Raw genomic sequence first — 12,275 nt, 5'->3', positions numbered from 1 at the left:
AGCCTTCCATTAGTGAAATAATTTTTAAAATCTTGGCTTTGGGTGTTGATTGACTATCTTGTTCCTGTCCTCCAGCCTCATTGGAATGCACTGTATGTTTTGGTTGAGAAAATTATTCCCTTGCTTTAGAAAACAGTTGATTTAACTGGAGCATTTTTACACAAAGGGGAAGTGAGCCTAGAAATAACTTAAACTCTGCTCTCAGTTTATCCAAATCAAAACCCAAACCAGCCAACCAAACAAATAGCACAGCTCACCAGTAAGTCTCCCTGTACTTGTTCGATCATGATTGAAAGTAAGAAGAGCAGATAAAGGTGTATCTAGAAGAGACTAACAGTGCCGTTTATATAGTGTCAAGTCATGCAAACCATGCTGAAAAGGAAGCGACTCTGTTGCAGTGACACAGGGAGGAAGAAGGCTGTGAGAAGCCCCTGCTTGTAGGGGGGCCACCGCGCACATGCATGCGCTTGACACAGCCACTTACACCATTGTAAGTGCTAGGTGTGAGAGTAAGTGAGCTGTACAAAGTCTGTCTACAGTACCAGGAGTCATCCAGTGACCCCTTCTAAGCGGGCTTGTTGGAAGGGGTCCATATAGAATCCGAAATGCCATCCCCAGTGGATGACATAGGCATGGAACCACTAGGCGTGAAGGGGTCTGTGTCTGTGTCCGTCTCCCCCTCAGCCAAGTACCTCTTCTCCCTCATCCAGCTCGATCCCCCACTGGGGCCAAACATATAATCATCTCTGTCCTGGGAGATGCTGAAGCCACTTGGAGACCGCTCCAGCTCCTCGTGGTTGACGGACATGAGGGACAGAGGCGTGTCACTGTCCCTAGTGATGCTGCGTCTCTGGTGGGGTGAGATGCGGTCCGAATAGGGGCCTTGCAGTTCTGACTGCGAGTGGTAGCTCACACACGAGTCCAGAAGAGTCAAGATGGGCAGAACTGTGGGCCTCTCTGCATATGTACTTCCCGAGGAGGGGAGGGTGGGCTGAGCCTTTGTTGAACTGGGTCCCCCTTGGGTCAGGTTCACGGGGTCACGTGAAAAATACCCATAGGGGCCGACTCTGTCGATGGGCACCTGGTGGAAGCTGTAGGGTGGGTCTGGGGGGCCTGTCTCTGAGTAGTTGCAGATGATGGTTTTCAAATCAGAATACCTGTTGTCCTCTTTCTTCTCCCCTTCTGCTGGGGACGAGGCCCCCTTCGTCGGGTAGTACTCCGTGACATGGACCTGCAGGCGTTCCATGTGCTGCATGTGCATGTCCACAAGGAAGTCCAGTTTCTTCCCCATGTCGTGAACCTGGAAAACATAAGCACCTGGATTCACTGCTCCTCTGGGAATGAGGGTCACCGTCACTCAGCCATTGCTTCTCAGAAGCGGTACTTTGCAGGTCTCAATAATAACATCAGCTCTGAATGGCTCCACAATGTCTGCTAGAAGGTCCCATGCATATATCAACACCCATGCAGAAATGGGCAAGGAGGTCATCTGGCGTCAAAGACCAGAATCCCACAGACAGGCTGAGATTAAGTAAGTGTTCCAGGCTTTCATTGTCCTCTCCTGGAAGAGGCGATATTACTAACTCAGTGAAGGAGTGGAGTTCTTGTTTTTTGAGACTTTTCTCATATGCTAGGATATGGTTATTAGTGTCCATTATTAATACCTGGTAATGCAAGTTCTGGAGGCCAGTGTCGGCATTAATGGAGTTTTACAGACCTAGAGACCCAATAGGAGCCCGCAGGCAATGATGGAAGCTGCTTCTGCTTTGGTTATGGCATTCCTAAGTTTGAACGTTTGTCAGCACGAATATACAAGTGTGTGTGCATCTATGCATAATAGAGATGTTTCTTCCATGATGATTAACATTGGTGCATATACACAAGGGTGTGCATTGTTGCATGTGATATTTCCCCTCAGATAGCTCACAGTTCACCAAATCAAGGAAGGAAATAACCTCACTGGAAAGATGAGGTTGTGAGAGTTGGGACAGGTCACAGATAAGGTTCATCTAAGCCATAGCTTTAAGGGACACTTTGGCAGCAGCTATGCAACTTTATTTTATGAACTTTACTGACTTACTTAATTATCACAACCTTACAATGTGAAGGCTGTTGTAATGTCTGCTTCACAGGTGATAAAACAGTGACCAGAGAGATGACAACTTGTGAAAGGTCATAGACCCAGTACATGTGAGAACGAGGATTATATTTTAAAACTAAAAAATAAGAAGCAAGAGACCAACATTGAGATCTTCTTCCATTTCCCCTTCATGGATCTAGTCTTAGGGGGTGGATAAAAGGGTTGATATGAGTCTGGAGAGAAATGATAGAGTCATTTATCTACTGAACTACAGTGAGTGAGCCTCTCTTCGTACTCCAAATGGCCCTTCCCATAACTTGGCCCCATGCTAGGCCACCTCATGAAGGTTACCCACATATTGGGATTAGAGCAAAAGAGAACAGAAAGGAACATGAAACCATGGGCAGAGAGCTAACATCTGTTAAGGAGCGACCATGAAGCATGAAGTGGACAGCGGTGACCAGCTGTTGACTATTCACTGCACACAGCTAACATTCTAAGTAATTCCCATGGGTCAACTCATTTGGTCCTCACAACAACGTTATGATCTATTTAATTTCCTGTTTGACAGACAAGCAAACCTGAGGTTCAAAACAGCAATTAACTTGCAGGTGATCATCCAGCCAGTAAAAGCAAAACTAGGGAATTAATTTCCATATTTTTTATAGTGGTAGGTGATATTTCTTATGCCTGATCTCCATATGAATAAAATGGAATCTGAAAATAAGTTATATGGTGCTGAAAGGATGGCTCAGCAATTAAGAACAAGTGTTGTTTTTATGTATGACCTGGGTTCAGTTCCCAGGATCCACAGGGTGGCTCATAAGATCTACAACTCCAGTTCCAGGGACCTCTGCAGGAATCAGTCATGCACGTGATGCATATACATATGTGCAGGCAAAACACATAAAATAATAATAAATAAATCTAAAAAAAGAAAAGAAGTTTATATATTATCATTTTGGTGAGGCTTACCTGTCTTTCAACTTTTACAAACTTCCCCATCATGCTTTGGTCTTCAGTTTCTGATGTGGCTGCCCTGGCTACATATGGTTCATTCCTAAGGGAAAAACACAATTCCATAAGATCGTTGCATCCGTTTTCACTGTGCAAAGTCATTCTAAGTTGGGAGACCATACACATGGGACCATGGTTCTCACACATGCTGACAAAGGGGGTTATTTTGACACACTTAGTCAGGACTGTGGATGGCATGCTTGCCTTCACTGCAGGACGATATGAAAACAGACAGGAAGTTGTGGTGAAGGAGGCTTTGCTGTGCTGAGGTTTATGAAGTATCTAACAATGCCTAGAGTGTTTATTCCTTTAAATTAAATTCCTTTACCTTTCAGTCTCAGAGCTTTTACCCTGTGGGAATGAAGGAACAATTGTCTCATCTCTGAAATTATGTGGAGTATCAACACACATTTCATCTGTTCCATTTCTTTTAGAATGGCAAACACCAGCTGAATCCGGAAAACATTGCTGGAATGATGTTGGCAGGAACCAGGGAAAGGTTGTATTTTCTCTTTATGTACAATAATGAGCTGCATAAATTCTAGTTCATTCCATTATGTTTATACCATGTGGAGATGGGATGTTTCAGAGACACTTGCTGTTGCTAAAATCCATTCGAGTTGGACTTTCTCTTGACAGCTGATTTTTCCTCTCTCCTGTGCTGTTGTCTCTGCTAAGTTATTTCTTCATCTGAACAGTCTTCAGCTGAAGCAAATTTCAAAAATTAGTGGCCTCTTGCTACATCCAGCCCACTGTGTTTTATTTGTCCTGCATAGGTACATTCAATTTGATGCTTTAAAATTCATTAGTGAGCATGGGAAAATTTTGAATGTCCTTTCACTTATTTTCTGGGCAAATGTTTGCTTAAATTACAAATTCTCGTGAGACAAGTTTCTCATACTTACAGTTTTCTGTCAAAACCAGACACTTTCTCTTACTAGTTTTATGACTTCAGGAATTAATATCTCTTAGTGTCATTATGATGTGGGATTTCCCTCTGTATGCTGTGATTACCATTAATGAATAAAGAAACTGCTTTGGGTCTATAACAGGGCAGAACCTAGCTAGGCGGGGAAACTAAACTAAATGCTGTGTGGAAGAAGGCAAAGTCAGAGAGAAGCCATAGAGATGCTGCTGGAGACAGATGACAGAAGCACTGAAATTTTGCTAGTAGGCCACGACCTTGTGGTGATGCACAGATTAATAGAGATTAAGAAATTAAGATGTAAGAGTTAGCAAATAGGAAACTAGAGCTAATGGGCCAAACAATGATTTAATTAGTATGGTTCCTGTGTGATTATTTTCAGGTCTAAGCAGTAGGGCAGCTTGGAAACAAGTGGTCTCCTTCTTCCAACATTGCTTTTATTATATATGATATGAGTGATATAAAGAACCCACGTTGGAGGTCTGCTAGAACATTACATGTGAGAATTCATAGGAAATGGGCCACATAAATATTAATTTTGTTTGTTTTGAGGTAGGATCTCTCTCTACCTCAGGGTACTCTCAAACTCAAGATCTTTCCTGTGTTCATTTTTCAAGAGCCAGGACTGCAGGCGTGAACTATCGTGCTGGACTCTGAAAAATTCTTAAAACATCCTCAAACACCATCTCGAAAATGAGGAAATTGTTAGTTGGTTGTAGTTTTGCATGCCTGTAATCCCAAAGAAGAAAGACTGGCGTGGGTTTAAGACCAGTATGGGCTACATAGTTTGAGGCCAGTTTATGCTATGTGGTGAGACACTGTCCCAAAAATAAAAATCAAACCAATACCTCCAAAGCCTCCAAATTAATTAACTAATCAATTAAAATAAAATAAATAGAAATTTATAAGAGTAGAATTCTCTACAAGATATTTATTTAAAAATGGATGGTATGAAATCAGGACTCTTTGTTAACATTAGCTACAACAGAACATTGGAACAGTTATTCTCACTAGAAGAATCAGCAGCCTTGGGACCCACTATTTTCATGCCAAGCCCAAGGCTGAAGATGCCTTCTTTCACCCCAACAAGCTTCCTTCTAAGAAGAAGTGCACAATCGTCCTTCACTCACTTGTCTTGTTTGCATTAAAGATGTTTTGGGGGGGAAAGGTGCAAATGCAAACAATGAACTTTACAAAGGACAACACTTGCTCAAAATTTTAAAACACATTTTTGAGTGAGAATTTTATGATTTACAGTGCTGTTAGAGGCCCTGGCATCTGAATGCCTTTTCTCACTCTTGAAAGGGATATCAGTTGACCCTCAGGGCACTGTACAGGAGAACACAAATGAGCTGACAAAGAATGCTTATGCTCCGCTAACAGCAGATATGTTCTCTGTTTCAACAAAACTCATGGATTTCTTCTTGCTTTATAACCAGAAACCTGGTTATTTCCTACCCTAAAAACCATAAAAATAAGTATCATTTATGTGTTCTTGGAATAGGGACAAGAAGTTATCTGCCCAGAGGATTTTCAAATGTTGACAACTTGAATCAGCCTTTCAATTCTCTGTTTATTTCATTGGAGGGAATGAAACTACACCCATGTAAAAGACCCAGGCTGGGACTGGGGGATGGATATACTGCACAGGCCTTGTGCTCAACAGTTCATCAGTTCGAAACCACATGCCCCACCTTGGAGACTGCTGGGATGGGTAGGTAAATGCTGAGCCTTTCTGAGACTTCTTATGTTTTGGAGTGGATGGAGGTCCAGGGGTGAAAATCATATCTATTCTGAAAGAAGAAGAAGAAGAAGAAAAGAAACAAAACAAGGAGGGATTAGATGACACAAAGCTTTGTTGTTGTGAGAACATAAATTCTTACATTTCTTAATTCAAATGTGGGTTTGGAATGTGTAAGAAAGGGAGGAACGTTAGAGGATGAGACAGAGTGGGAACAGAAGGAGAGAAATTGCCAGAAGTCTGGGGTGCAATGTTTTCTTCCGTCTGGGGTGCAAGACCATTTTCTCATCCCTGGGAGAGAAGAGGGAGACAATCTACAGAGTTGGGATAAGGGCTATGTCTTATTTCTCACAGCAAATGCCACACATATCCTGTAAGCCTATCTAATCTTCCAGTTCTTTTATTCATCCCCAAACTACCTAATTAGAGAGGTTTAACTGTCAGACTCCAGGCTCCATTTTCAGCTGCACAGACTTCTGATGCTATGCAAGGAAGGATGGTTCATCCCTAGCTCCAGCACCCTGCTACCATTTCTGTTCAACACTCAGTTCAACAGAAAGATGTTGTTCATCGTGATGGGGGGCAGGGACAGAGGTGAGATTATCAGGATGACCACTAAGATACATTCAGGAATAGTCTTGGGCTACCTTTTCCTGTGGTAACTCAGTTGCATTTCCAACAGACATACAGACACATCATATGAAGTCAGCCCTCCTTTCTGCTGGACCTACTGAAGTATATACATGGTGGGGATTATGTAATTCATTATCTTGGCAGACAACTTCTAACCATAATCTCAATGAACACGTTTTTTGATAACTATCAAAAATCATGACAGTGCATGTTTACAGCTATGCATTCTGTAAACACTAAAACTGACTGATATTTTTGGAGTTTTGGCTTTTGTTGGCAGCATACTGTCTTCCTCTGTCTCTCAGACAGCCATACATGATAGCATGGGGGAATGAAAACTTGTTTAAACATCATACATTTGGTGTATTGAAGCAGGCATTGAACCCCAATTTGGTATCTACTACTCTGTGAAAGGCAAAGAAAGTCATGAATAAACATACGTGCAAGTCTATGTATACTGTAACAGCCTCATTGGTACAGTGCTGTAACTAAGTCAGGAGGACACTCTAATGAGGGGACATTAATTGGATGAGGAAGAGGAAGCCCAAGTCACCTTGAATTGTGTCAGTTTCTTTTCAGGTCTCTCATATGATGGAATGACATCATGTATGCCATGTGTATTTCTGAGCTAACATGTGTCCACTTTTGTGTTAACCCCACACATATACAGACACAGCACACTGGTTCATATGATTGCTGGGTCCAGTGTTGTGATGATGCATCGTTGACATACATATATTGATGCTGTGCTTTCAATTTCTCGAATGGACATTTTTGGCTTAGTCTTCTGCCCTACCAGCTTTGGTTTCCCCATCATTATTAGGGCACCTGTTATGTGATAAGTACCTTATAGGATTGTAATGGCTCCTATATATTTATATATGTGTAAAGTACCTAGGAATTCAATAAAAGTATGGTATTATTTTTAAAAAGTCTCTGTAAATGGTTCCATTTTTTCTGTATTTTCACTATTATGCATAACACTTAAAATTTTAACACGTGGTTGAAATTTTATACTTAGAATAAATTAGCTGAACCGTCTAGATGATCTGAGTTTTATGGTTATCCAAAGCACCATAGTCAGGAACTAGTTGGACAGGTGCACATCTTCTTTTCTCCATGAAGCTTATCAGGGAGTTGATACTGGCCATACCAATGCCTCAGGGCTTCTCTGCATCTTTGAAAAACAGGACTAAATAAAACATAGTAACAATCATCTCCTTTGGAAGGGACAGAAGCCCCTGCTCACCATGGTCTCATTATTCTCTATACCTTGCCAAGCCTTAGTCTGAGAGTAAAATTTATTGACCCATACACCCACAATGCTCAGTGGGCACTTCCGTTCTTGAAGTTTCTCTGCTGTATTTTGGATTATTTCTGAATGCCTGTCTCTTAAAACTCTACGGTCATCTGACATGGATTCCCGAGCACCTGAGCGAGCACAGGCCCTTCCATTCGAATGTATTACCTTGTCTGAAGGTACTTTATCCTGGAAAGCATGTCAAGATGTCCTGCGGAATACTGCTCAATCACATCTTTTACATCATAAGGCCTCAAAGTCTCCTTGAACTTCTTTTTATATAGGCGGAATTGGAGAATTCTGTAAGGCAAAAGAGAGGCATTTTTTTCAGAGCGGGAAGACAGCGAGGGAAACCAGAATACACATCTAGCAACCACCAGAGGCAGTGGGAGAAAAGAAGGAAGGGAACACTCCTGCATGGCAGAGTGCTGGCCTTCGGCTCTGGTTCTGTCCCTTTGTGTCAATTAGGCTGGCTAGTGCCACTTCTTCAATCATTTGAGCAATTACAAAATGGAAGTAATAACAGCTTTTGAACAGTTGCTGAACATTCATTGCATAAGAGATACTAAGTATCACTCCTTATGATCAGTCTTTTAATCAATGTGCAGAGGAGCAACCATGGCTCTGAGAACGCCACGTCTCATAGGTCAGGCTGCCAGACCTGGATCAGGGCCAGGCTTCTGTGTCAATAAGGCTCTCGGTGGCTGTCACTGCCGCACTGCCTTTTAACTGGGGATGGCTAATGCTTGTCCTCCTCAGTAACTGCTTGTCAAATTTCCCACTTTCACTGTGGCAGAAACAACATAGGAAGCTTTCTGTGAATGTTTGGTGGGGAAGTTGTGGAGGAGAAAACTGGTCTAATTGGTGCCATCCAGAGCCTAAGGTGGCTGGGTCACATCACAGATCAGAAAACAGAGAGCTCAAGACAGAGCAGGGATAGAGATATAACTTCTTCAAGAGCCACCCCTAAACCATAGTCGGAACTTTTGCCTAGCTAAGCCGATGCCAATCTTCCAAAATTGTACCACTTGCAGGGGACCGTGTCTAAAAATGCCTGGACATTCTACTCACAAGTCAGAATAGTAGCTAGGCATGGCATTATATGTCTGTGATCCCAGCACTTAAGGCTAGAGACAGAAGGATCAGGAGTTCAAGACCATCCTTGACTACACAGTGAACTTGAGGTTAGCCAGGACTACATGAAACTCAGTCTCAAAATCCCCAAACAGACCAATGAACAAACCAGGTCAAACCAGAACAATGATTTCTAATTCTTTTGCTTTGGGCTCCTTAGAAAGGTTCTGTTCTGTGAGTCTGTACAAGTTCATTATAACATGGAGATTCCTTCATATACTTCCCCCTGCAAGTCAATAATAACACTCTTAAAGGCTGCTGTCCTCCAAGGACTCCAGCCTTCTGTGCATAGTGCCAATCTAAGCTTACAGTCACTAGTAGTTTCAGGAGGTCCTGCCTATGCCAGGCTCTTCCAGTCCCCATTGGCATATGTCTCTTGAGTGGCATAGTTCAAGTACATTTTATTTTAAACCACAGCCACAGCTTCTAAAAAAAAATTGGGCATATAGACTAGTTTCTTCATCACAACACAGAATTTAAACTTGCCCTTTACTTAGCTCCACTTGAAGCAGAGCCACCGAATGGTGATGGCTCGGAGGTCAGATCTGCCTATTGCCTGTGCTTGACCAGCATGTTCTAATGGAACCCAGTTGATGTTCCCTCACTTAAGACATGTGTGGTTTTATATGCTAAGATGGCAACACTGAATTCTTGAGATGAAGGACAAGGGATCACAAAACCAATGATACTGGCATTATATATTAAAAAAGAGTTACCATCTCTTGAATTAAGACATCTGAAAGATGGTATAAATTTGGTTGTGCAGAGATGGGAGCAATAGTATCTCAGCAGAGCACCCTCTGGATTGGTTTGATCAACTGGGCTTTTTTTGAGGGGGGGAGTGTGGAATTGATCAGTCAGCAACAAATGTAACAGATGCATCTACCTAACTGCCTTTCTGTCTTATATGGAAATGTGAGGAGCCACACTTCAAAGCCTTTGTTGGAGTCCACAAAACTATTCTGTTCCCTGGCCTATTGAATAGAAAGATCTTGCTGAAAAGATGGTAACTCATTTCTGCCACTCATTAAAGTGAGAATACACATATATCTTGCTATATTTTCTTTAAGAAGCAATGTACTCTCTTGACTTTCCTGAAGGATTTTGAAAAAAAAACTAGAGCAAATTATGGTCTCATAATCATACAAAATATCTATAGTTTATTAAAAAGAATAGATGGATAGGTACAGGCAGAAGAAGAACTATACTGAAGGACTTGGGTGAATGTTGAGGGAAAGCACCATGTCTTTACATCTTCCATCCTGACACCCCTCATAGTAAATGCTGGTTAAAGCCAGAAAGATGTGTCCTGGATGGATGTGTTGTCAGGTGGTCAACTGTCTCAGGAAGAATCGTTGTATTCAGGTAGTGTTCTCCACAGAGGATGAAGTAGCCATGGAACCCAGCTTACGGTGACCAGGAAGAGGCCCCTGTCTCCTTCTCAAGGCCCAAGGGCACTTGACCAACTGTGTCCCATGGGCATGAAGTCGGTGCCTGAGAATGTATGTAGCTGGTTAGAGGTGCCATTACCTGACAGCTCGGATGGCAGCCTTCAGGGTGGGGATCATGTCTTCAATGAGGAAGTCATTCCCATAGCCCCTGTCTTCTGCCATGGGATCGCCTGTCCCAGCATCTGTGAGGGAGACATATATGTTAATTTCATCGGTCATAAATAGAAAATATGAAAGACAACCAATGGAACCAGAATCTCCAGTATGTATATTAGTCACCCCACATTGTGGACCCCAATTGTGACACCATTTATCCTTCTTTAGCATCCCCACTTTGAGGTACAGAAGTTTGAGTCAGAGCTATGACTAGGTCAGAACCGGCTTGGAGGAGAAGGCCAGAAAGCAATTCTGGTGGGCTCTGCAGGTGTGGGTGAGCACATGAGCAGCCAAAAACACAGGTGTGGTCCTCAGACTCAGACACACCTGAGTTAAAATTCTTGCCCTGTCAGTAACACTGCTTGTGACCTTGGAAGGTCACTTTCTCACCTTTTTGAAACTTGGAGGTGTCAGAGAGGCAGGAACAATATGATGAGTGTCAAGGGCTTGGTGGATTCAAACACCTAGAAGAATATTTTCCTCTTTGTCTCCCCTTCTGCTAAGTGAGAGAGGTGCTTGAAGCCATCGTTCCTATAGTACCTGACACACAGAGCATTGCTTCTGACTTTCTTCTCCATCCCTGGGGGTGGTGGTGTGCATCTTTCCAGATGGCTGTACCTGCTTCTCTGCATCTTTCCAGTTGCCCTCATCATGGTTTCCCTTTCAAGTGTGGATCCTAAGACTCCTTGGAAAGGTTTTCACTGAAGCGCAGAGGTGACAATAGCCTAACCCACTGGAAAGCTTCCTCACTTAGGAGTCATGTACTATGTCACTGATGCATTCAGCCCACGGGACACACACAAAGTGAGACAAGAAGTTGGTTGAGGGTGGGATGGGAGAGATTGCTTTGTGGATGCCGGAGATCTTCAGTGGAGGGAAGGTGAGGAAGGAGACGGAAGAGGGGGTGAGAGAGAGAGAGAAGGATGTTACCTTCAGAACTCTGCCAGAAAGCGTAGGCTTTCATGCGGAAGGCGGTGCGGAAACGCTCTTTATTGTTTAAGCCCACGGGTTTTGGTTCTTTAGAAGGGCTTTCTTCTATGGCATCTACATTCAGAGGGGTAAATAGCTTTCCTTTAGTATTGCTACCACGAGGATTAGAAAGGCGAACCCGATCCAAGAGACCCAGCTTTTGGCTACAAAATAAGCAAAAGTGAACAATTTTCCTCCTTCAGTGCAGGTTCTTGTAACTTCCCACCCCTCCACAAAGACTCACATTCCCTTCTGAGGATGCAGGGGAACTGTGCGCCTAGGGAGCCAACCTGAGGGTGCACGGGAACTGTGTGTCTAGGGAGCCAACCTGAGGGTGCCTGGGAACTGTGTGTCTAGGGAGCCAACCTGAGGGTGCATGGGAACTGTGTGTCTAGGGAGCCAACCTGAGGGTGCACGGGAACTGTGCACCTAGGGAGTCAACCTGAGGGTGCATGGGAACTGTGTGTCTAGGGAGCCAACCTTAGGGTGCATGGGAACTGTGTGTCTAGGGAGCCAACCTGAAGGTGCTTGGGAACTTTGCGTGTAGGGAGCTAACTGGACACAGCAGATAGTAATTTAATGGGGCCAGGGACTCAAATCTTAATTTTAGCTCAGAGTTTTTACAGCTGATTACATTGTGAGAACATTTACAATGTCCTCGGATTTCCATCTATGCTTATCTGGAACCTAAACCCAGGGCAAGATACACAGTAGTATCCTTTACCAAAACAACTTCAAGGACCTGCAGACAACCACTCAAAATTACACTACAGTTGGGTGGGGGTGTAAAGTGAGAGCAGGGGGGCACACTCACTCACATGTTTTCATAATTGTTTACTGGTTATCTTTATTAGTTTTTACAATACCTA

At 43.1% G+C, this 12,275-nt stretch overlaps 1 protein-coding gene across 1 annotated transcript in view; it reads right to left on the bottom strand.

The window, feature by feature from the left end:
- Positions 1 to 253: 253 nt before the first annotated feature.
- Positions 254 to 12,275, bottom strand: part of Kcnq3 (potassium voltage-gated channel subfamily Q member 3) — a 264,433-nt gene continuing 252,411 nt past the window's right edge. The window contains exons 10-15 of the mRNA XM_075960899.1: positions 11,368 to 11,570; positions 10,361 to 10,463; positions 7,865 to 7,996; positions 5,717 to 5,815; positions 3,056 to 3,140; positions 254 to 1,300 (exon numbers count right to left, since the gene is read on the bottom strand). Coding sequence (XP_075817014.1) covers positions 566 to 1,300; positions 3,056 to 3,140; positions 5,717 to 5,815; positions 7,865 to 7,996; positions 10,361 to 10,463; positions 11,368 to 11,570 — 1,357 coding nt within the window. The 3' untranslated portion in view covers positions 254 to 565. The remainder of the gene's footprint in view (positions 1,301 to 3,055; positions 3,141 to 5,716; positions 5,816 to 7,864; positions 7,997 to 10,360; positions 10,464 to 11,367; positions 11,571 to 12,275) is intronic.

Source organism: Microtus pennsylvanicus, chromosome 2 (assembly GCF_037038515.1).
Source record: "Microtus pennsylvanicus isolate mMicPen1 chromosome 2, mMicPen1.hap1, whole genome shotgun sequence".
NCBI lineage: Eukaryota > Metazoa > Chordata > Mammalia > Rodentia > Cricetidae > Microtus > Microtus pennsylvanicus.
Note: the sequence above shows the minus strand (reverse complement) of the source record. Positions and strands in the feature narration are given on the sequence as shown.